General features: G+C 43.3%; 1 protein-coding gene across 1 annotated transcript in view; it reads left to right on the top strand.

Annotated features, from left to right (window-relative positions):
• SCIN (scinderin) overlaps positions 1-25293 on the top strand; it is a 312531-nt gene that overhangs the window by 56753 nt on the left and 230485 nt on the right. The window contains exon 3 of the mRNA XM_086941979.1: positions 23201-23362. Coding sequence (XP_086798105.1) covers positions 23201-23362 — 162 coding nt within the window. The remainder of the gene's footprint in view (positions 1-23200; positions 23363-25293) is intronic.

The raw sequence follows: 25293 nt of genomic DNA, 5'->3' as shown, positions 1-25293 counted from the left end.
CACCATCTAGAATATTTATACTATTACACCCTCCAAAAGCTACTGACTGTCAATCACTTTTCTAGTACACTAAATACACTTGGGGCCAGATGTAGGAGCCGAAATACCGATCGGTAACGGCCGATTTCGGCCGTTACCGACCGGTATTTAGTAATTGGCATGTAGGGGGCATATTTTACCGATTCGGTAAATTTACCGAATCGGTAAATTTACCGAATCGGTAAAATACCGAATCGGTATTTTTACCGATTCGGTAACTTCCTGATGTAGGTGGGACTCTTCTGAGTCCCAATGGGCCTACAGATTGGGTATTTTACAACTCAATCCAATTGGGTGGTAAAATACCGAATCCAGGTGTGCATGCACATGTGTGCATGCACACCTATGCCATGTGACAGACAGACATGCCCTTAGGGCATGTCTCTGTGCCACATGGCACACATGCCAGTATTTGGGGTGCTAGAAGGTGTCAAAGTGACACCCCCTGCACCCTTGCTGGAATCAGTATTTACTGAATCGGTAAATACCGATTCGGTAATGCCCATTGATTCCTATGGGCTTCAATGCCCATAGGAATCAATGGGCATTACCGAAGGGGTTTTTCCGATTCGGTAAATACCGATTGTTACAGAATCGGTAATTCAATTACCGAATTCACCTACATCTCCCCCCTTCTATTTTACCGATTCATAAATACCGAATCGGTAAAATTCGGTATTTATGAATCGGTAAAATATACTAACCTACATCTGGCCCTTGGAGCGCAATTCACCACAGTGTCATTTTCAATAAATAAGCAGAGCTTTCCCCTTCCTTGGACGTCTTCCACCAGCTAGCAATTCTGCTCATTTCCCTTTAAAAGTGTTCATGCACACTTCATTAGCACCACAGCAGAATGCCACAAACACCAGAATGGTAAGATAGTCTGTCTTGGATCCCCATCTGGATCAACTGGATGATGATACAGCGTTTCAGAATAAAAAAGGGTTTTCAACTCCTTTGTATTGTGTACAGTCTTTAATCATCATGTTTTTTTTTTGCCCTTTGTTGATATTTTGTTGATATTTTCCACCAATACAAGAAATACAAATGTAAAGTGTCTTCTTAACTGCATACTGATGTTGTTCTATTTAATAGTCTAATGAAAGCAGTTGTATCACCCGATGGGCAATTACCAGACTTTAAATACAGGTTTATTGACGTACACAGTCCTGCATAGTCACCTGACCACTTTAGTATTTGTGCAAGGAGAGCAATGATGAGTCCATGCAACTTTTACATCCTTTTTGCTGGCTTGTACTTCGCTTTCGAAGTGGATGTGGGTATCTTTCAGAAAGGAATCTGCAATGGTCTTACTGAATCACTTCCCTGTTAACTGATGATGAAATTCCTGCGTTTTGCTCACTGGATGCAGAACTGAAACCTCCCACAATACCTACTTCAGTTCTGCCTAACAAAGTATTTCAGTTTCATTTTAACTAGGTTCTTCCCATATCCAACGCATTCTTCATGAGTTTCAAGATAATAATAAATACATATTTTTATATTTTGTGGTTAGTAATTAGTAGGTTTCACCCTTGCAAGGAACTGCATATAGTTGTTGCTCTTTTTAATCAATTTAATTCACCAACATTCTGTAACCATGTAGTATTTAAAAGGCCACTCTAAGTTTGAAGTCCCAATCCTGCAGGTGCCTTTGCCGTTTCACCTCCTTGATTGAACTCACGACCCACTTGATACCACTGGGTCCCAGTGACGGCCGGCAAGTTTTGGGGCGAGGGGGGCAGACGTGACACACACACATGCTCACATACACATTACACTCACAACCAGGCGCACACACACACAAACACATTCATTCACAACTCTCTTTCCCAAACATTCATACATGCGCACACGCACGCACCAAACAATGTAAAAAGAAAATAAATCACACTTACCTTCAGCCAGCTCTGCTCTGCCTCGGATGTTCCAGGAGGCTTTGGACTGCTGCCTTCCCTCATTGGCTGACCTGGAAGTCCTATCGTCAACATGGGGTCAGGGAGACTACTGACCCCACCCCACTCTGTGATGAAGTGTCACTGATTGACACTCGACCCTGGGTGCTTCAGGGCTTAAATCTGAAACGCCCAGGTGCGAGGCAATAAGTAACACCATCCCTCCTCACTGAGAGGAGGGCCTCATCAACCTTTGCTGAGCTGAGAAAGTCACGCCCAATGGAGTTGTGACTTTCTCAGCCCAGCAAAGTTCCGTTCAGGCAGTCAGGAGCCAGCGCTAAATGCGCATGTGTGTCTCCTGGCTGCTTGAACTGAAAGTGAGTTGTGTCTGTCAGGCTGACTTTTGTTCAGCCTGACAGACCTGTTCCTACGGAAAAAAGGGGGCGGGCGGGGCCCTTCCGCCCAAATGGACCAGCCGCGCCTGCTAGGTCCCTTCCTTATTGAACCTACTGGTTGTGCCAATCACTTCTTCAAGACCTTCCTTGACCCTCTTGTCTTGTATCCTCTTTCTTCCTCTAGTACCCCAACCTTCATTTGCACATATTTCAAAATCATCATCATCAACATATTTTACAGGGCTTTCCGCCTATAAAAGTACACCGAAAAATACAGTACATATATTAAATTAACGACACGGAAGAATAAAACACACTGTACGTATACTATACCGTAGAAGTACCCAATGCCCAATAATCAATGCATTAAAAGAATACCTATGGAAACTAAATAACAAAGTATCCCTTTAGAATGTATCAATGAAAATATATAACAATTATATTAAAAGGTACATCAATTAAAATCCAGAAACTGTAAACATCATGGGCCATATTATCAAGAACGGCGTTAAAAATGATCGCCTGTTAAGCGTTAGAAAACTGCTGTTAAAGCAGAGATTATAGGCTTGAGAATATGCCCTTGAGATTTCCAGTAGAAGTCCATGTTCTGGTGTGAACATGGGCTTCTATTAGAATTCTGCAGGGCATATTATCAAGCCCATTGTTAGAACTGGGGGTCTCTAGTTGGCAGAGGTAAGTACCACTGTCCAAATAGAGACCCTTGCTTCTAGTCAGGGTAAGGAGGAAACCCTCTGAGATAACTCCTGCTCACCCTCTAGGTAGCTTGGCACAAGGAGTCAAGGCTAATCAGAAGGCAGTGTGTAAAATATTTGTACCAACACTCACAGTAACACAGTGAAAACACCACAAACTGACTCCACAACAGTTTAGAAAAATAAAGGTATTTAATCTAAACTACACAAGACCAAAACAACAAAAATCCAACATACACAGTTCAAGAATATGGTTTCAAAAGAGTTCTTAAGGTTGCAATAAAAGTTCCTTTAGGTTGCGATAAAATAATCCACAGATGCGTGAAAAGTTCACTGTTGCGTCACGTTTAGCCAACAGTACCTTTAAATGCGACAAACTTCCAAAAGCAGAAGCTGGTGCGGTGGAAAACAAGCGATGCGTTGCTCCTGAGACCCTGGGGAGGCGATGCAACGGCCCCGCTGCAGCAGCGGGCGTGTTGCGACGAATCCGATCTGTATGGGGAGGAAGGCCACTTATATGGATTCCGGTGCGTAGGTTCCGTAGGAAGCTTGTTCTCGCAAAGGCACGATGCGTCGATCTCGTAGGGGCTGCGACGATCTCCGGGACGATGATGCGCGATCCAGTGGCGATCTCTCTCTCGCAGCTCCTCGATGTGATGGCTCTGCAACGATGTTCGCAACGTGATGCGGTCCGCAAGCAAGCGGTGCGGCGATCTCACCCAGCGACAACAGGCTCTGCGACGACACTCGCAGCAATGTTAGGCTTCCCGCACCGATCGGGTGCGTCCTGCAAACGAAGGATGCGACGGCTCTGACAGCGGCAACAGGCGCTGCGACAATCTCGACCTTCGTAGTGGCGGGAATTTCCTCGCACTGTCGGGGATGCGCTCCACAGCGAGCGATGCGATAACTTTTCTGTAGAAACGTCTCTCAAATCTTGGTTTTCAGCTTCCCAGTACAGGTACAACTTCCAGAGGCACCACACATGGGCCACACACTCCAGGAAGGACAGAACTCTCTCAGTAGAGCTCAGGGGTAGCTGGGGGTGAAGTCCTTTTGTTCCTGGGACTTCGGAACAGGGAGCCAGCTCTTCTCAGGCCCTTGGAGATACCTTCAAGCAAGGAGACACAGCACAAAGCAAAGTCCTTCCCCTCTCCTTGGCAGCAAAGCAACAGCAGGGCAATCCAGCAGAGCAACAGCTGGACAATCTTCCTTCTTCAGTTTCAGCTTTCTCCTTGGCAGAGGTTCCTTCTTGATTCCAGGATGATCTAATTTTCTGTTGTCAGGGGTCCTGTACTTATACCCCTAAAAGTCGTTGTTCTCTTTGTGCATGTGGGCCCTGAGCCCGGTCTGAACCAGTTCTGGGTGTTTCTTGAGCACTTTGTTTTCCTGGCTTCTTCTTTCCTTTCAGAATGAGGGGCAGGGTCGTCAGCCGCCCAGCAGGAGGTGGAGCCAGCATTGTGGAAGGCAGGCACAGCCCTATTCAGGACCAGGTGCTATCTCCTCCCACCACTCAAGTTGCAAATGCAGTCATTCCGCCTAGGGCTGACTCAGCCAGCCTCCTGGGGAATCCCCAGCCCCTGTCACTCCCAAACCAGACAATCAATGCACAAACAGGACAAGGCACACAGAAGGGTCAGACAAGAGAACAGCAACTTTCTAAAAGTGCTGTTCTCAAACACAGGATTTAAAAACAACCTTTCCTAAAATATGTGTTATTAAATTCTGAGGTCAGGGATACTAGACTCTTATGTCCTATCTTGTTCCTATAGGAAGAAATGCTGGTAGCCACTGTAGCCAGAATCCCCTATGTTAACCTATGGAGCAAGATAGCCTTACAATAGTGAAAACGAAAATGGCTGTAATTCACTACCAGATCATGTCACCTGCACCAGTACATGCTCTACCTTTCACATACACTGCACCCTGCCCAGGGGGGTACCTTGGGCCTTCCATAGGGGTGACCAATGTGCACAAAAAGGGAAGGGTTAGGCCAGGTCAGTGGAGACACTGACCAGAAGGACATGGCAGTTCACAGACTGCACACAGGCACTGCAGTGGCAGGCCTGAGACACCATTTTGGGGCTACTCATGTGGGTGGCGCAATCCGTGCTGCAGGCCCACTAGTAGCATTTGTCATCACCAGCCCTGGCACACCCAGTGCACTTTACTAGGGACTTCTTGGTGATACAAATATGCCAATCATGTATATCCAATCACCATAACAATTCACACAGGGAGCACTTACACTCTGGCACTGATCAGCAGTGGCAGAGTGTCCAAAGCATCTAAACCAGCAAAAAAATGAAATCCAGCACAACATCAAAAATACAGGAGGTAGAGGCCAAAAAGACAGGGGAAACCACACCAAAGATGCCAGGTCTAACACCCATTATCACCGCTTTTGCAGCAGTTTTCTGCTGCCAAACCACCAATAATTTTAACGCCATTCTTGATAGTATGCCCCCATATTTCAAGCAACCAGGAATTGAGAAACTGGACGAAGGAGTGGCAGGGTAAATAAATCAACCTTGTTGTTCAGTCAAGCATCCTACTATTGATAGGCAGACTCCAGTGAAGGAACTTAAATAATGTACAGACAACTGTCTTGGGTTGTGTGTGGAGGAGGCGCATGGTATCCTCAAGTTTATGTACCCAAGTTGCTTACACAGAGGAATGATCCATGATTTCCTTTGGAGATATAGCCTAGGCAGAAAAAAACAAAATGCACCAATGATTCTTCTGTCTGTTGGAAAACAGGACTTACAGTACTTATTGGGATTGATTGGGTCCTTTTTTCTAGTAGGGACATTAATGGTCAAGTGCCATAGCAGAATTTAAGAAAAGAGACTTTGCAACTAATGGATTGATAAAATCCAAAAAAAGGATCTCAATGAAAATTAGGTTTACCATCTAAAAAGAGGGAAGCAAGTGACCCGTGAGTCACTTTCCTACATTCACTGTAAAGAACATGGGCAGAGTAAGCATCCTTAAGTGTGTTCTTATATATATGGATTGGATTGTGGAAGTCCCTTAGACCAATTTGTGCTATCAGCTTTAGAACATATGATAGCCACACAATTTTGGCAAAGCTATTCAATGATACCACCTCCTCCAGCGCTCAAAGATAGCCTTTCAGGTCACAAGACTACTTCAGCCTTCTCGAGTAGAGTAGCGGCCTAAGTTGGGCCTGATGTGTTATTGAATTAAGGCCCACATCTCGTCTTAGTGGTATTAACGGAGTAATATTTAGAAGATTTGCTAATGCACTCTAAATTTAGTCAATACCATGTCTTCAAGTCGTGAATTTATCTGACAGCTCCCACCACATGCCCTATTCGACTCCTACTTCAGGGAAGGACATAGTAGACTACTTCACATTAAATGAGGGATCGGTTTCCTCCCCCTCCACACTCAGGGAGGCCTTCAAGGTGGTTGTTTGTGGATCATGTATTGTCAGATAGGCCAGCATACTGAAAGCTATAAGACAGTCTCTTGGGAAGCTGAAAACTGCTATCTGTGACACTGAATTACTGTTTTACAGCAACATTGAACAGACACACCAGGCGCTACTTCTGGAGAAAATCACAGAATTTGAGGACAAAGCTCAGTGTGAATCACATTTCCTGGGGAAATATACCACTGCTAGAAGATACGGGGAAGGTGATTGACTGGGCAAATCCCTAGCCACTATGCTCAGGCTAGTGCACAATGCTTGTAGATGGGGATTCTAATTTGGTAAGGGGACCACAGGAGATACTAAGGCACCTAACAAATTTCTATTCCACACTATATACCTCCACCTCCCTGGACACATATGAGGAATTAACTACCTATCTAGACTCTATTGAGCTACTATGGCTAGGCAGGGCACATCGTATGTACCTCGATAAACCTTTCACCATGGAGGATATCCTTCATGTCATTAACAGCCTACAGAGCGATAAGGCCCCCAGACTAGATGGGCTGACAGCATCCTTTTATAAATGCTATGCACCAATACTAGTGCCACACCTTCTTGTGGTCTAGCAGGAATCAATAAAAACCTTCCCCCCAACTATGCGGGAAGATGTAATACTAACATTGTTCAAACCCAGAAAGTCCCCGAACCTTCGGGTTTTATACCAGCCATAATTGATAAATATAGACAACAAAATCTACACAAAACTACTTGCGAACTGATTGCAAACACAGCTACCCCTCATCGTGCGACCTGACCAATCTGGCTTCATACCCGGTTGATCTACAGCCCACAACCTGCGCACACTATTCGCTGTCTTACACCATCTGGGTTCCCATGTGCCCGCTCTAGCTGCCCTCCTGGATGCTAGAAAGGCATTTGACTCCTTAGAATGTCCTTACCTCTTCACTATTCTAACCAGACTTGGATTAAGCCCTCTATATATACAACAAATTTGGCTCCTGTACTCTAAACCCACTGCCCAGCGATGCAGAAATGGCTTGCTTTTGACTTTATTCCCCATAACCCGCAGTACACGGCAGGGATGCCCCCTAATATCCCTCCTCTTTGCTATTGCGATGGATCCGTTGTGAGAATCTGTCATGTACTTTCTCACAGCGGTTTGGGTACTACAGTGGTTTAATAACATCCTGCTGCTAACCTTAGAGATTCCCAACTCATTTTGCCCCTTACAAACAGTCACACTCTGGGTAGCATGTTTTACTTCGATGATTTTTTTTAATGGGGATGTTTAAAATCTCCACCTTTTTTAACCAATTAGGCATGTATTGCAACTATTAACATTCTTAACATCATCTGGCACATTTTCTCTGGTGTGATGTTGTTTAATTTTCTCGATGTCCATCTTTTATTGTTTTATTCTTACTGCTTCACGACTATCTGGTTTTAGTATAATCACCTTTCAGAGTTTAGTTTATGCATGGCTTATCAAATCTACATCACCAGAAATTGTCACTCTGTGTACTCACTGCTTGAATATCTTTGCCTGATCAGTGTGTTGTTTGCGTCATTAATTTTAGGAGCAAACTCCCCTGATGAAGGACTTTGTTTGCCCGAAATGTATTGAGTCTGCGCAAGCATGATTTACCCAAGGCTTCGTGTTGTCATAATATGAAAGAGATGAATTCTGTAATTGATGATTAATCATCCATGAGGATTGAATAAACTCATATTAGGAACTGATTAGCGTTTAAACTCTTGATTAATACGGGATTACTCCAATGGGGTGCATTTTTTCCAACTTTCTAAAAGTGTCATTTTCAGCATTGTAATTTAAAATCTGACTTTGCCATAAATGAGGACTTTTTAAATTAGGATTCCAGAGACACCAGACATGAACCAGTACATCTTGGCATTTGGAAATGACACAATGTAATAAGGTAATTCTATTGTTATCCAATAAGAGATATAGGTCTTGCAGTAGTGGAAAACTAATTTGAGAGTTTTTCACTACCAGGACATGAAAACTTATAAGTACATACCCACCTTTTTGACTACACTGCACCCTGCCTTCTGTGCTGCCCTGGGTCTACCCAAGGGGTGACTTATATGTACAAAAAATGAAGGATTGGGTCTGGCAAAAAGGTTTAACTGGCCAGGCCGGCATGGCAGTTTAAAACTGCCCACACACATGCTCTGCAATGGCAGGCCTGAGACATGTTTAAAGGGCTACTTTAATGGGTGGCACAATCAATCCTGCAGCCCACTAGTGGCATTTAATTTTCAGGCCCTGGGTTCCTGTAGTGAACTTTACCAGAGAATTATATGTAAATTAAATGTGCCAATTTGGGGTAAGGCAATGTTACCATGTTTCTGGGAAAGATCACAAGCATGTTAGCACTGGTTAGCAGTGGTAAAATGTGCAGAATTCTAAGGCCAGCAAAATCGAAGGCAGCAAAAACAGGAGGTCTGACGGCAAAGGGTTAGGGAAATCATGCCAAGGATGCTACATCTAACAATGGTATTATCTGGGTCATTTTCTGTAGCAAAGCTACAGGAAACTTGGAACAGGAAATCATTTTCAATGCTAAACCCTGAATTTGAGTGTTATCTGCAAGCGCAGACTGGCTGTTAACATCTACCAGCACCTTGCCTGACACAGAATAAACAAAAAAAAAGTATTTCAGCAGCTTTGAATTCAGCATTTTGTCTTTACACAATGCCCATGTTGAAGCAGGAGTGAAATGTTCCTTAGTCAAATAAAAAAAAAAATCCCAAGTTTAATTTCTGCTCTTCATCTATCAACCCTTAAAAATTTGGTAGATTTAATATATATTAAATATATTTGCTAAGCGTGATAATGAAAAAGCTTCTTGGGTCTGCTTAAAACCAAATGCATTTAAAAAGAAAACAAACATAATTTATCCTATCAAGTTACTGTCCCGTGTAACAAATTAGCTCTTTAATTGCAAAGGACTCAGGTTCTGCCTAAAGCAACATCAACACAAGCATTGGCAAAGCCCAAAGGGCTCACCTTTGTAATGAGAGTGCAAAACTATTGGCTTTGCCAGTGGTTGTTTGTAAAGCATTGTTTTAAAAAGTTAAAAACAAAAACATTTCAAAATACAGCAAGAAAAGCAAACCTATATTTTACCGTATCTCAAAATTGCACAACAAATTCAACATTTTCAGACTTTCTAGATGGCAGGGCTGATTTTTCAAAGACTTTTCTCTCAGGAAACTCTGTACCGCCTTTAAAAGAATATGGAAGTTGAAAGGGAAATGTTTGCCAATGCCTAATTTACTTTCTACAGGACTCAGAAATATACCATGCTCCAGCCATTTGGTCCTCGGCATTAGACTAGGGAGCAGATTTATTGGGCTGCAGGAAAATGAAATGTCCTTTTCAGTCAGGCTAATTGCTCATTCTGAGTCACACTCCAGTTGAGAGAGTGCACCATCCAGGCACTATCCAGTGTTGTAAAGTCCCAAGATGTTTTGCAACATTTGCAGTGCAGAAGATAAAACAAAAACAACCATTAAATCAGCTTTTTAGTACTATCCTGGAAAAAATATACCTGTTGCAGTCCTTTTCTGGACACGCCGTAAGGAGTAGGGAGAAACCTAATGTTAGGGGATTTGATGGGTTGCCCTATGCATCAGATACATTTTTATGGAGGATTGAATGAAAAAGAGGAGAGTGGTTCACAAAATGTAAATACTGAAAGGCTACAAGTCATCCCATCAAATGATGATAAAGAAGCTATGCTCCAGAGTGGGTAAAACACAAGAAGAGGAAGGGCAAAGCCATTGCATAAGAAGGAAGGAAATGCAAATTAACGAAAGGCCAATCTTTGTTATGCAATAAGCTGGGCCTAAGCCCACTGTGTTTGGAATGGTCTTTAGAGACTTGCACCTTCAGATAACTATCCTGTAGAGGAGTCCTAAAAAGACCCACAAGTGAAAGGCAGGTTTTGAGAAATTTAGAAAAAGTGGGTAGAGGACTCTACTTTTATTAGAACATGGCTTATAGCACTTGGGTTTGGCTGGAAGGTTGCCTTTGGACACTTTCTTTGTTCAGCCTCACACTGTTCTATGAACCAATAATGAGGTCATCATGAGATGTCTATGTGACATCCTCACCATCACTGTCATTATAAACACTGAAATCATGATGCGTACAGAGATCTTTACTTTAGTAATAACTCATATTATACAACAGCTCACCTACTCTGTTGACGGATCTGAGGCTATTAATAGTGAAAATACTGAAAAAAACCATGGATAAAGATGGCTTACACACCACTAGTTGAGTCATCCATTTCTGTAAATGTGGATTAAATTCAAAATGTTGCCCAGTTTTGGATAAGGAATGCAAGAACTGTGACCACATTGGTCATTTTGCTAATGTTTTCAGGGATAACAGGAAGGGAAGAATAGATATGGTTGAGCAGGTGTGTGAACATCTAATTAAATTAGCGCCAGATGTGATATTCCCTTTAGCAAACCAGGGATTTGCAATATGCAGACTGACTGGTTTGCGAATGCAATGCACTACACAATGTGACCTGTGTCCTATAGGTCACATTGCAAATTGCCCATTCACACAGAGATGCAAAATAGCCTGCCTAATGGTTATTAATTAGGAAGGTGACAATTTGTGCCACCTCCCACATTTGACTACAAATGCAGGGATGGAAAACTGCAAGGCACAGCAAACCATCTTCTGGCACATTTTATTAATCTGGCCCTTAAAGCTTCATTATGAGTGCCCCGTTAAAATACTTCTTATTTCCAAGCTCAGAAATTACCGTTAACCGGCATCTGGTAATTCAGTGTTTTAAATCACTTGCAGGCATGAGGGTTTTCCATGTTGATTCCTGCATGTTTTTCTCTGGTATTTAAGATAATGTGGCTGCTTTCAGCGGCTGGACCCTCAGTGTGATTACAAGCAGCTAGTAATTTTCATAAGCCCCTAACTCTGTTACCAGGTCCATTGGTCTTAATAGGCAACACATGATGAGGGCCTTAATCTTGTATGTGGAATATGGCAATGAAGACCAATACAGGCAGGTGTGCTATTTGGCACATCCAGAGCCTGACTTGAGAGTTTCCCATAATAATGACACCCAAAGCACTTATAGAGGTTAGTTACATTTTAATACATAATTTGACAAGTTAAAGGGTTCCAGAATCAAATAAGGTTAATGTATGGTGCAGCTCCTGTCATATAGAGGCTTCATGGGATTTGTTTACTTGTCAGGGTAGAAGTCTACGGTCTTTCAAAATAATGTATTTGATTGTATCTTGCAAAGGTGGCACACCAGAGGAAAGGAGAAGTAGATTGATGCATAGATTATCAAATTTAATGAAAAATATTTTCATTGACTGTCCCACCATGCCCAAGCTAGATGAACAAGTACTGGAAAAGCCAATAGATCTGGCTTTATTTGGCTGTCACGTGTAAACACTGGGATTGACACCTGCTGTTGGTGTGTGCTGTATGCAGTAATGCCATTATGTCTTCTATGAGTCATCACTGTGCACAAGCTGTAAATTAACATTTTATTAGACTGTGTCAGAGTTGTGACTATATTCTAGGATACATCTTGGTTTATGAAGGAAAGTGAAATTAATACAATGCTGCATTGAAGAATGTTTTTGAAACTTTTTAAACGGGCAGGTAAACATTGAGACAATTGTAAGTACAGTGATCTCGGGTAATCTTTGTTACATTGTTTTGCAAAACAATACTACAGGCATCTAAATGTATGTACTCCATAATGCCATTAAAAATTTGCTCCAATGTGTGTTGATGTAAGTCTTGTGAAAGTTGCATAATGAGTAACAAGTGGTAAATGTACACTCTTGGAAATGTACTTTTGTTCAGAGATACTCTAGAGGGAAAAGGTATTTGCTTTAATAGACCGTGTTAACCTATGTTTTATGATAGCTATAAGGTAACTTAGGAATTATTTTAGAGGGCCAGCGCTAAACATTTACCTTTTACAACTCTAAGCCGTTTGCAAAAAGGAAGGGGTTCCCTTGGGACACTTTCCCATTGTGAATGTTAAAATAATGTTTTTGTTAGATTAGGCTGTTATCCAGGAGAGCATTTATTTTTAACCCCTGCCCCTTTTCCATTAAGGTAAATGTGCTTCATTTAAAATAAAAAAATACTTTATTGAAAGGTGATCACAGACATTGTGGTCAGCTGACCATAGCAGGCCACCATCCCTCGATGACCAACCATCAGGATGATGTGCAATTTGCTAACTATCTGATGAATGATAATGAGGTAGGTTGGACCCTCTCCAGTTCAGAATGTTATGAACTGACTCAACTACAGAAGTCAGTTCATAAAATAATACTGGTCGCAAACATACTGGTTACAAATTGTCAGTATTTAGTACTGTGAGATATTGGGTTTCTGGTTGGCAGAGATATTCACTCTTTCCAAGCTGGAACTATAATCCTGGTCAGGGTAAGTGTAGTACACACTCAAATGTTTACCTGTGCTCACCCTCTGGTAGCTTGGCACAGAGGATTCAGGCTAATCTATAGAGGCAATGTGTAAAGTATTTATGCATACACACACACACACACACACACAGTAACACAGTTAAACACCACAAAAGTACTCCACATGAGTTTAGATAAATAGCCAATATTTATTGAGTAAAACAAGACCAAAACGACAAACATCCAACATGCACAAGTAAAGGTATGACTGTTGCACGATTAAATGAAAATGCAGTACTTAGTCATCAATAGCTCCAACCGGAGCTATCTAGTGATGCTAGACTGGGTCCAAACCAAAGGTTCAGTACAACAGCGATGGAGTGCAGGCCGGATACATGAGTCACACAGAACCGCTGACAAGTAGCTGTGATGCGTCAATGCTCGGGAAGGAGCATTGCAAAACTGAGGTGATGTGTCGCTGTCTAGGGTGATGCGTCTGTTCTGAAGTCGGGCAAAGTCATTGATGCGTCAATGACAAGAGCACCTTGTGTAGGTTCAAAGGCATCAATGTCGAATCACTGGGCTGAAGACCGGGAATGCATCAGAGTCAGGAAGTGATTGCAGAAGTTGGCGATGCATTTTTCAAGGCACACGCAGCAGTGGTGATTTGGAGGGGCTGCGTCAGAAACGTCAAGCTGCGCTATTAGTCGAGGTCATTGCATCATGTACTTGGAGAGCGGTGCCCACAGTTTCAGTGCAGGCAGTGGCAATGCATCGATTTTGCAGGGAATACACTGGTTAAGAACGAAACTTGTGTGTTGATTCTTTGGTTTCTTGGGTTGCACCACCAACCACTCACTTACAGAGGCCCAGGACTAGATCTGACACCAAGTGGCAACTTACAAAGAGGGGCGAGGGTCAAAAAAAGGTTTAAACTCTGCCACCCCAAACCCCAAAGACCTACAGCGTTCACACAAAAGGGGTGGGTAGAGTAAATAATAACACCATATATACTAATACGGTGGGGAATAGAGCTAGCCCCTATAGGGCAAATCACTCTATATGAAAAAACTGCCCTCACTCACATACCGAGGTATGTGACATGCTTCATCATTGGGCCTGCTTACAATACGCCCTGGTGTACCCCACACAGGACGGAGCATAAGGGAGGGGGAAAAAAATAATACATTTCTCTCAATACAACATATAGTCAACAAACTAAACAAACACAACACTTAACACATCCAATGAGGTGCAGATAGTGCAAACACCAAGTGTTTCCAACCGAAAAGTGCGACAAAGAAATTGTGCAGTATAGGGAGTGTTGTTAAAACTGATTAAAGGTGTCAACCAGAATACAAACTTTATTAGACTTTACTTGGCGCCTCTACCAGGATTAAAAAATGAGTGAACAGAGGATGGGAAAATGCCTTCAGGAGATAATTAGGAACCTCAAGGCTTCCCTCCTACCACTGCCATAGTCAACATGTTTCGACCGCTCTTGTTGCACCTGTATGGTCACTCCAGTCTTCGTCAGGACCGTCGCATTCGGTTTATCTCGGGGTTCCCCCGTAATTCGGAGAAAAATTATTACCCCAACAGGGAGGTAGTTCCCATTAATCCATACCAATCGTGTGTAATGTATGGAGAGTATCCCCTTAGGTGCGGGAAAACAATCACTGTGGCAAAGAAAGAAGAACAGAAAGGGCGGATAAGGAACCCTTGTGTATGTCAACCCATTCAGACTTTCAGTATTGCACGTTGTTTTTGGCCACTAAGCGGTGTGTCTAATGTTGTTTTGGGAAGCCCCAAATGCAGTGTCATACATAGGCTACTTTCACAAAAAGAAAAATTATTAATAGTCCCTTTGTAGTCTGGTGTAAATACCTTCTACTAGACCATTTCTCTGCCTATTTGCAGACACCTGTACCAAGTACCTAGTAATACTGCAGCCAGCTCCAAAGCCGTTCTAAACCAGCCATGTCCAGCTGTAACTGTTTGTAAATACCCCACTGTGGATGTTAAAAACAGACGTTTCACTTACCGAGTTTATTAGTAAAATATACTCGTACTGGTGTCCGGTGTACAGGATGCCAAAGAACACAATCTGTAAGTAAATGATGAGGGAAATGTAAGGTGAAAGATACAACCCCCTCATGTATATTAGAACACTCTCGTGTTCTAGTCCGTTCTGATGGTACTCATTATCGAGTGTAAAAATCAGCTTATGCCAGAAACGATCCCCCCTCGCACTAGTTCGCTCAGGCGGCCCTTGTTAATAAGTGAAAAAGCGCTTATGCCAGAAGTGTACCCCCTAGTAATGACAGGGTCCCCACCATACCGTTCTGTAGGCTTGTCCTGGCTGATTCTAGCACGACCCGTGGCACCGCGTAGATGAAGTACGCCATGGTGGACCCGGTGTCTTTATGTTGTCAGCGGCATTCACGTCCCACGTGACCCTGTTAGAGGGCGTCATCGCGTCTCCCGCATGTATCCCAAGGACTCTGGGAAATGTAGTTTAAAGAACCCATACAACATCATATGCAGGGTTCGAGACTGCTCTAAGACGTGTAACGTTCCTAGTGATGTGGCGTAATGTATTAAAATTATCGGGTGTAATGTATTAATATTCCCTATTTTACAGAGTCAAAAAGGGGAGAGCTGTTTCGGGAACTGCAGAATCGCTGTTGGAGGGTCAAAGGGAAACGTATAGTGAACGGGGGTATTACTAATACCAGAGGTTCGATTCCCCTTAAAGCAGCTACCCTTTGTTAATGATTGTTAAGTGGAAGACTAGTGAAAGCGCACCTTACATTCCATATTCCTCCCTGAAATATAAAAATAGAGAGGGGAGACGCTCAGGATAGATCAATCATGCACCCTCAACGGAGTCCTATGTAACAGAACTTCCACGAACGAGTAAGCCTGTGTTGGAGTGCCAAAACTGAAAAAATGCTCACAGTAAATAAGCCATTCTCCCTCCATATGGGTAGGATAGAACATCCCTCTCCTTCATTCATGGCTCAACATCAGTATTTAGGCAGATGTTAGTATTAGTTATATTCAGTACTTAGGATGTATTATAGGAATCCTATGTGGGTTGTGTATAGTAGAGAGGCCCATATGTTTCAAAATCCAGACCCTCATGCTAGAACTGGATAATATGTTTATCGGGCCGCAGTAGCTTCATCATTGGATAGGGGGCTATGTCTACTCAGCGCATGCCAGGGGATGTCGTCATTCAGTCCTACCAGATGGCTCTTCAGACGGTACACCCATCTTTGCTCCCTCCGGAGTAATAGATTCTGATCGTCTGCCTGGTATCTCCCTAGTTGAATTTTTTCTATCACAGTCCACTCCAGATCATCTATACCATGTCCTTTTTCCTGGAAGTGGGCTGTGAGTCGGGTATTGGTCTTCCCGCATCTGATGGTGCTGCGATGTTCAGTGATTCTCACACGCACCTTCCTACTTGTCATCCCCACATACATTAAATGGCAAGGGCATGTGATCAAGTATATCACCCCCTGGGAATTGCAGTTGGTATGAGATCTCTGTTCCCAGGGGGTGCGAAGGCCAACATCAATGGCTTTGGAATTATGTGTGAGATGGCAGACGCTGCATGAACCGCACCTTGTGTGACCAATCAATTTCGGTAGACCTGGTAGTGTATTGGTCTCCCTCACTCCCCCCAGATCCCTGGGTCTGGTGTGTACCAATAAATCTTTTAGATTTTGACTCCGTCTAAATGAAAAGAGTGGTGGTGGAATGTTCATTCCCCCGGTGTTCAAGATCTTCCAGTTCTGCATCACCAAGCGTTTGATCTGGTGTGAGGCTGTATTAAAGGTTGACACAAAGACTGGTTTATTCATTTCCGGTTTCACAGTTTTCACAAGTAGTGCTTCTCGATTCGTATCGAGGGCCCTTTTCTTTGCCTTTTTGATTATTTTGGGTGGATACCCTCTTTGCTGGAGTTTATTTGTCAGTACCTCGGATTCAGTTTGGAAATCATCTGTTTCGGAACAATTTCGTCGGATCCGGAAGAATTGTCCCACAGGTAAATTCTCCCTAAGGGAGCGAGGGTGGAAGCTCCCAAATTCCAATAAGGAATTCTTGTCTGTAGATTTGTGAAACACCTTAGTCTTTAAGGTACCATTAGAGGGTTCAATCACTAAGTCCAGAAAAGGTAATTGTGTTTTCGTGACATTGAAGGTGAAATGTAAGAAAGGATTTTGGGCATTAAGCCATTCCAAGAAGTGGTCCACTGATGGTTTATCTCCCCTCCAGATTATTAGGACACCACCAAGTGGCAACTCACAGCAGGGGAGCCCAGACCTTTAAGAGGTGCAGGTCAAGTCCAGTCCTCTCACTTCCAGGCAAGAAGTAGCAGGCAGCAGGACAATAAAACAAAGCAAGCAGCAAAGTGTTTGTCTCTCCTGACAGCACAACATTTCTTCTTACTGGTAGAATGTCCTCAGTTCCAGAACTGTTCTGAGTATATGGTGTCAGAGCTTTAGTACTTAGACCCATTTTAACCTTTCAGGAAGGGAGACTTCAAAGAAAGGTCTTTGTAGTACATAACACCCTGCCCTTCCTGGCCCTAGCTCCAGACACACTACAGAGGGGTAGGTGGCTCTTTGTGTGAGGACAGGAACAGCCCTATTCAGGTGCAAGTGTCAGCTCCTCCACCTCACTCTAGCTCAGGAAGACCCGTAATCCTGGCGATGGGCCATTAGGATATGCCGGGCATACTTCAGCTCCTTATGTGTGTGACTGTCTATAAGGAATGCACAAAGCTCAGCTGTCACCCAAACCAGATGTGTATTCCAGGGACATACAGAGACACAGAATGGTTAAAGTAAAAAAATACCAACTACCTAGGGCCTACCTTAGGGGGAATTATATGTAATATTAGAACTGAGGCTCTGTAGTTGGCAGAGGTAGGTACCTTTGTCCAAATAGTGACCCTTGCTTCTAGTCAGGGTAAGGGGTATACACACTTTAGATAACCCCTATTCACCCCCTTGGTAGCTTGGCACGAGCAGGCAGGCTTATCTCAAAGGCAATGTGTAAAGTATTTGTACAACACTCACCGGAAAACAGTGAAAACACCACAAATGGACACCACACCAGTTTAGAAAAATGAAATATCTTTATCCATACTAAACAAGAATAAAATGACAACAATCCAACATACAGATACTCAGTAGAGTGTCTTTAAAAATGGTTGTTGCAAAAATAAAGTTCTAGATGGTAAATGCAGCACTTTTCTCTCAAAGTACCTAAAATGCCAGGTATGTGTAAATATGACTGTTCAAAGGGCCTCCAAATTTAAATTATTTGTATTTCAATTTTATAATGATAGGGGCCATTCTACACAAACTACACTGAGAGCAGAAAGGCCATTTCAAACATTTTTGTAACCTCAGAGCAATGTTGACAGTATTGATGTGTGCCCACATTTGCATAGCCGGTCCAGAAAGCAGAGAGAGGCAGTCAGGACATGTGTTTATTATGTCCAGGGCTACTGGGATCTGGTCTGAGCAGGCACAGTGACCCTCAGGTATCCCAAAAGCAGTGCTCGACTCAGGGTGCCCCTGCCATTGCCATCACAGCTATGCTAAGTGGATATGCTTATGCACGACAACAAGCTTATTCTTGAGATGAGATATTCATACACTACAAAACTGGTCTGGCAGCCTGTAGCATACTTTTTTCTGACATGTTTATATGCACCATTTTCTAATGTGCTTCGTACAAACAAAAGAGCTAACAATATATAGACAGCCAAGAATGGAGCTCAAACCAGTGGCAGCTGAAATGTAAGGAGAGTGGTGGGGGTCTGGGGGCATAAAAATGAAAAATAAGTCAAATAAAAATCATTGCACTTACCTTCTTCCTGGTGCCTCACTAGCAGCAGCAGAAAGCCTCCCCCTCCCCGCCCTGACTCTCTGCTCTAGACGGGGTTTTAAAAAGTAAAATGGTACTAAATTAACTTTATTACCATTTTGCTTTTCCATCTCTGGGGGCATTTGTTTAGTGGGGAGATGGTTCGCCTAATGGAGGAGCCACCCCTGGCTCAAACCCTGTTTTGCCTAGATACACCGAAACAATTCGGGTAAAGAAAGACATTATATTATTCTAATAAACAATTCTTAATATTTATTGACATATTTAGCTGTAACAGTGGGTCCTGTAAATACAAGAGATGTCTGCTGGGCCGGCGAACATCTAGAAAAATGTGGCAGGCTGGTGGTCCCTCTGGGCAACGGAGCATTTTACTCCATCGCCCTGAAGGAATAAAAATACTCGTCCGATAAACTCAAAATCAGGACCTTGGCTTAGGTGACACAACTTTTAATCATCAATTCCAACAGAAAATATGACCATCGATTCAATATTAAATTCATTTTATTTAATATTAAGATAGAGTCCACATTGTAGTGTTGTAAACTGTCCTATTTTGGAGGAAGTGTATTTGGGGCACTTCAATCAATCAATCAGTGACACTTATAGAGCGCGCTACATACCCGTAGGGTCTCAAGGCGCTGGGGGAGGGGGGGGTGCCGCTACTGCTGGAACAGCCAGGTCTTCAGCTTCTTCCTGAAGGAGAGGTGGTCTTGGGTCAGGCGCAGGTCGGCCGGGAGGGAGTTCCAGGTCTTGGCGGCCAGGTAGGAGAAGGACCTTCCTCCTGTAGTCGCTCTTCGGATGCGGGGGACGGCGGCGAGGGCGTGGTTGGCTGATCGGAGGTGGCGTTTGGGAGCGTAGAAGTTGATCCGGCTGTTGAGGTAGCTCGGGCCTTGGTCGTGTAGGGCTTTGTGTGCGTGGGTGAGGAGGCGGAAGGTGATTCTTTTGTTGACGGGGAGCCAGTGAAGGTCTCTCAGATGTCCGGAGATGTGGCTGGTTCGTGGGATGTCGAGGATGAGTCTGGCACTTGTAGTCCACAAACAAATGCCAGCATTGGCTGACTGTTGAAGTGCTGTTGCACTAAAACTGCATTCTTTACAAATAAAGGAGGCATACATGGTTGTTATTTATTGCATATCACAATTAAGTCTGATCACGCACCCGCCTTTAGCACAATATATACACCCAACCTTATCTCACTCTAAAGGGGTCATAGAAATTGTGTGCAGCAGCACAAAATGTTTTTGCCTTTCAGTGGCTTTATCCCCTTCGCTGCGCACGTCGGCGAAAGGCCGTCGCGAGCACTACTTCTGTAGTGCTGCGCACGTCCATTGGCTGACGCGGCCCTGCCCACTTTTCAGAAGTTCCGCACGCGGCGGAATTGGCGGCGTGGTAAAGGAGTTATTTGCCTAAAACTAGAGGTACAAATTCAGCTACTGGTAGCCAAACGTTTAGAAACCTTGGGGCAGATTTATGATAACTGGCGCATCCCCGGGGATGCGCCAGTTATTTTGCGCCGCTGCTCCGCCACCCATGGTGCGCCGCATTTACAATGCGGGGCACCATGGGGCAAAAACGGCACAGATGCGTGCCGCATCTGTGCCGTAAAGGAGGCGCATTGCTGGAGTTGCGTCGCAAGCGCGACGCAGCTGCAGCAAAACTCGGGGGTGCCCTATCTGTGCAATGCTGCGTCAAGCCTTACGCCTGCTTCAAGCAGGCGCAGGGTTTTGACGCAGCATTGGCCTAGATTTCACTCAGCCACTTTTGCGAGGCGCACCTGCCCCGGAAAGCCCACCCTGCGCCGGAACGCCCACAAGTGGTGCAGGGCTTTACAACGTGACGCATCTGCCTAGATGCGTCACGTTGTAAATGGGTCATAGGGATGCGCCATGTTTACGCTGCAGTTGCGTGACGCAAATGTGGCGCATTAACAACATAAATCTGCCCCCTAATGTCTTGGTGAAATAAAGATTGTTGGGTCATGCGATTAGGTTGGCCTCGTATCTTGCGGTATGTCAACACAATCAGCATGCATGAATTAAATCTATAAATATACCCCACTTTAGTATGAGGCATATGAAATTATTTATGAGTGTTCCTTTTTTGAAGCTCCAGATTTTCTGTTAGTGCGACTTAATATCAAGAAGCTGCCTGACCTTGCATCAACTATAGAGTGCATGCTCCTGGTCTGTACTGCAGCACACATTTAACTGGCTGCACTGGGTGCAGACGAGTTCAGTTTAACATATTAAAGTTAATGTGCTACCCTTACCGCAGCCATAAACTTGTACATGCCCTTGGGGCAATGTATTAGTGAAAGGCAGACCAGCTATTTAAAGAGCGAGCCCGTCCTTTCTTTACAGGTGGCATGGTGGCCTGACTTCCAAAGGCATCGAGAGATCCCTCTGCAGTCGGATGCAATGTGCGAGTGCACTCCCCTGCAGGAGATGTCCGAGTCAGTGGTTCAGGAGACTAACTCCTCCTTCCGTGGGGTGCCCTCGTGCGGCTCACTGACTCTGCACCACCTTTTTGCGGTGCATAATCAGTGCTTCTCCTGACTGCCTCTTTGTGTCTGCACCAACGTCTGTAATACGGAGTGGGCGCAGTGGCAAAGGGTTCCCTCATTTGCATGAGGCCAGCCCCTATGAAAATGATGGCATGACCCTTTTATTTAGCATTGGCACACATGTACCACCAGTACAATGTTTATTACAGAAAGACCTGCACAAGCGTCTGTTGCCTCTTCTGTAATACCAAAGTGCCCAGGGGGTGCAGAAATCAGCCTCACACACCTGTTGACCCCTCCCCCCCAGGAATGAGCATTGCATTTAATATATATAAAATTAAATCATTCAAAATCAGCCATCATTGAAAGCAAGCATTCTAAACGTGCGCGAAATGTACTTGTTTTAAAATTCCTATTTTAGGCTTTGGTCCCTCTATTTATTTAAGGATATAGGTAATCTTCTGTTGGTGGCTAAGACGGATGCTGAAGTTAAAGCAGATTGGCTGGAACTGCCCAGACAGCCATCAGCGAACATGTGTATGGCAGGCCATCATAAATAAAACATATGAGTGAGAATTGGCTACTCTCGATGAAATTGCAGAAATAAGAAATGATGTGAACATATGAGCACAACATGCACGTTTTGTTGCTCAAATTCTTTTCATTTAAAGGCACAAATACCATCGATTACAAATGCAAATTGATGTTAATGATCCACGAAATGTAAATATGGGCTTACAAATAAATGTACACGGCCTTAAAATTACTCCCGAATTTAAGTGTAAGCATATGTTCCGGCCGGGCATGCCTACAGGGCCGAGACACCTGTAAAAAGTGGTGAACACAGAAAACCACTCAAGTTCCTGTTGTTTCACAAACTTTTTGCTCTGAGTTTTTCACATTCAAAACGTTCAGAGGTTTACTAGTTCCTAGGTGTATTCTTGGCAACTACTGTAGAAAGTCTATTTTAGTGTGAATGAAGGATTGTATTACGCCCAGTATTTAAGAAGATGTCAGAGGATACATTTTTGCATGGGGAGTTTCTTTTCCCTGTGGCTAAACAAGTTCCCTGTGCAGAAAAAAATATTTAGTGCAAATTAAATGATGTTTTTTTCACCTTTATGCGTGTCGAAATGTACACTTGTTATATATCCAGTTGCAGTCATGTTACACATGCAATCACTCCCAGAACTCCATGTGAACTTCTAGAAAGTCAGAAATGTTCACACAACATAGGCATAAACCTTCAAGAGTATTGTAAGTGCGACTTTCTGTGTGAATGGCCGACTCTGCCATTGATTAAAAGTTGAACGTGTGTGTCTTTTTGTTATTGACCAACATTGGCAGTGACCACCAATCTAGAACCGCCTCATCTCTTGGTTTAAACTTGGGTTGACGATTATTTACCATAATTTTCACAAGCCTGAAGGAAATAGGGGGAACATGGCTGAATCCTCTCATGTCAGTGAAGGGGTTCACCATAGTGAAGCCTCCGTTGATTCAAGGCAAGAAACAGATGAAAATTTCATCTCTCCTTTAACCGCATGCGCGCTTGCCGGTTTTCCCGCTGTGCGCTGAAATTTGAAAATCGCGGGTTACGTGACAAAGCCAGCTCGTCTTGCGCACAGCGCAGGTAACGCCCATGACGAGCTGGCTTTGTCACCTGCATCGAAGGGGTTAATAACCTGGCACAATCCAGAGCCAAGACCTGGTGGCACCAGAATTTCCACCAGTTAAGTATGTAAAATAGCTTCCTGTGCTAGATATTTCTTTTCTATGAAGAGGTCTAAGAATTTGTCACAGTTTACGATAACTAAATATTTCTTTTACACTAAATATCTCTTCTACCCTTTTTTCAGGCAGGTGGTGTGGCATCGGGGTTTAACCATGTAGTAACAAATGACCTGAGCGCCAGGAGGCTGCTTCATATTAAGGGCCGGAGGGTCGTCAGGGCCACAGAGGTCCCCATGGGATGGTCCAGCTTCAACAAAGGCGACTGCTTCATCGTTGATCTCGGAACCGTAAGTGTCTCTGTACAGAAGCAAACACCCAAACTACACCCTGATTTGCAAACTCTGCGACAAAGCTTACCTCACATTCTGCTATGGTTTTGTAATTGATGAAGGAAGATAATGTATAAAGCCATCTTCAAAATCATAATGCTGCAGTGATGTTAGAGTAAGGCATCACCCTGACTCTTCAGCATGCATCTAGACTTTTATCGAATGTATAGTACTAGTAACACATTGTACTGACATAATACCTTTCTTTTCTCCTATCAATCATTGATTGATTAAACGTCAGTAAGGAGAGTTCCTCATTTGTTATCTTTCATGCTCTGCTTATTTTTACTCTGCTTCCTCTTAGCATGATTCAAAGGTTGCACTTAGGGGACTTGATACATTATTAAATGTGCTCAGTACATTTGGCAAGAGAGTTTATGGCATACTGTACTTAGTAAAAATCTACGAGGGTATCATCTTCATCACTTATTGGACACAGAGCATAAATCTAAGCAATACCATTTCATTATCTGTCCCTGTTCTAGCAGATCCTTATTTTTTACACCTGAATTACTTTAGATGTTCACATTGTGATCACACCACTGAGTGCAGCCTTTTAGGACCTGGTTTATGGCGTATCATCCTGTTTCAAGCAGAGGAGACGTTAAACGTTAATTCTCTCCCACGGTGTGCATCTGTCGGGGTGCCATTAACCCGCAAGAGTCTGTTGAGCATTACCTTTTATGGCATAATTGGCAGTAGCTTCAATACTTTGATGGTGCCTACTTGTCTCAATGATGGGGGAAGTCACCCCTACTTTTGAAATTGATGGAAATGGTACTCCCCACTTATCACCAGCTAATCTGAATTTGCTAGACAGCCTATCCCACATGCAGTGCAGGTTGAGGCCTCGTGAAGGGATGAAGATACGTTTGGTTTTTTATTCGGGCGAAACACAGAAAATAGTGAATCAAAAGATGGAGAATTTCTAGGTTATGCTTAACTATTCAGTGGTGTTTTTAACCCGCTATATATTCTCTGCTAATTTTAGATCATTTCTTGGTGGGCACTCTCAAAGCATACATGTGAAGCTAAATTCTTTTCATCTGGTAGAGACACGTCAGTCGGGATTACATGTATTTATCTGGAGCCACTCATTGACCTTTCCAGCTTCCGGCTAGTCCTGTGGAGGCAGTACACCACTCTTTATTAGAGGTCACAATAACCCAACAATTTTCCATCCTGTTGGCAGGACTAGAAAAATAAAACATGGGATAGCCAACTGTATCCTTCTAGTAAACATATATAAAAGTGAGTCTTTTTTGATTTAAAAGGCTATTCCATAACTTCAGAGTAAATATTCTACATTCCTCCTTGGAGAACCTTTTGAACCTATCTTGGTATCCAACATCTTTAAGAAAGATACAACTGTTGCACCAAATAGATGCAGCGGACAAAAAAATATTGTTTCAACATTCAAACCTCAAATCACCTTATGTAGGGTCTTGCGATGAAAAACTGTGCACTCTTAGTGAGTGCAGCTATTTTATTCCTAATTCATTATTGAATCACTGTACCATCATATAATATTTGGATATAAGCAAAATGTCAGATGACTTTTGGTTGTATTGTTACTGACCTGAAAAAGATTGTGTTTTGTTTGGGAACTCAAATGGCTCCCACTTTTTCCCTGGGTAACTGTCACATTCCTGGGCTAGTCTTTGGTCTCGGTCTTCCATACTTGACATCATAGGTGAATAAATCCTTCTTCCCTGGAACATTTTAAAGAAAGAACAAAATTTCCTGCTTCACTCTCTGCTGAAGTCTGATAATGAAGACCTGTTAGCTGCTTTACAAGAGTTGGACTTCCTTGTGTGCTTCTGATGAGACGTTTGTAAGGCCCGCCTTAGTGGCCTTCACTTATTATATGACCTCAGTTCCCAACAGTA

Source organism: Lissotriton vulgaris, chromosome 10 (genome assembly GCF_964263255.1).
Source record: "Lissotriton vulgaris chromosome 10, aLisVul1.2, whole genome shotgun sequence".
Lineage (NCBI taxonomy): Eukaryota > Metazoa > Chordata > Amphibia > Caudata > Salamandridae > Lissotriton > Lissotriton vulgaris.
This window is presented reverse-complemented; position numbering and strand designations above follow the sequence as displayed.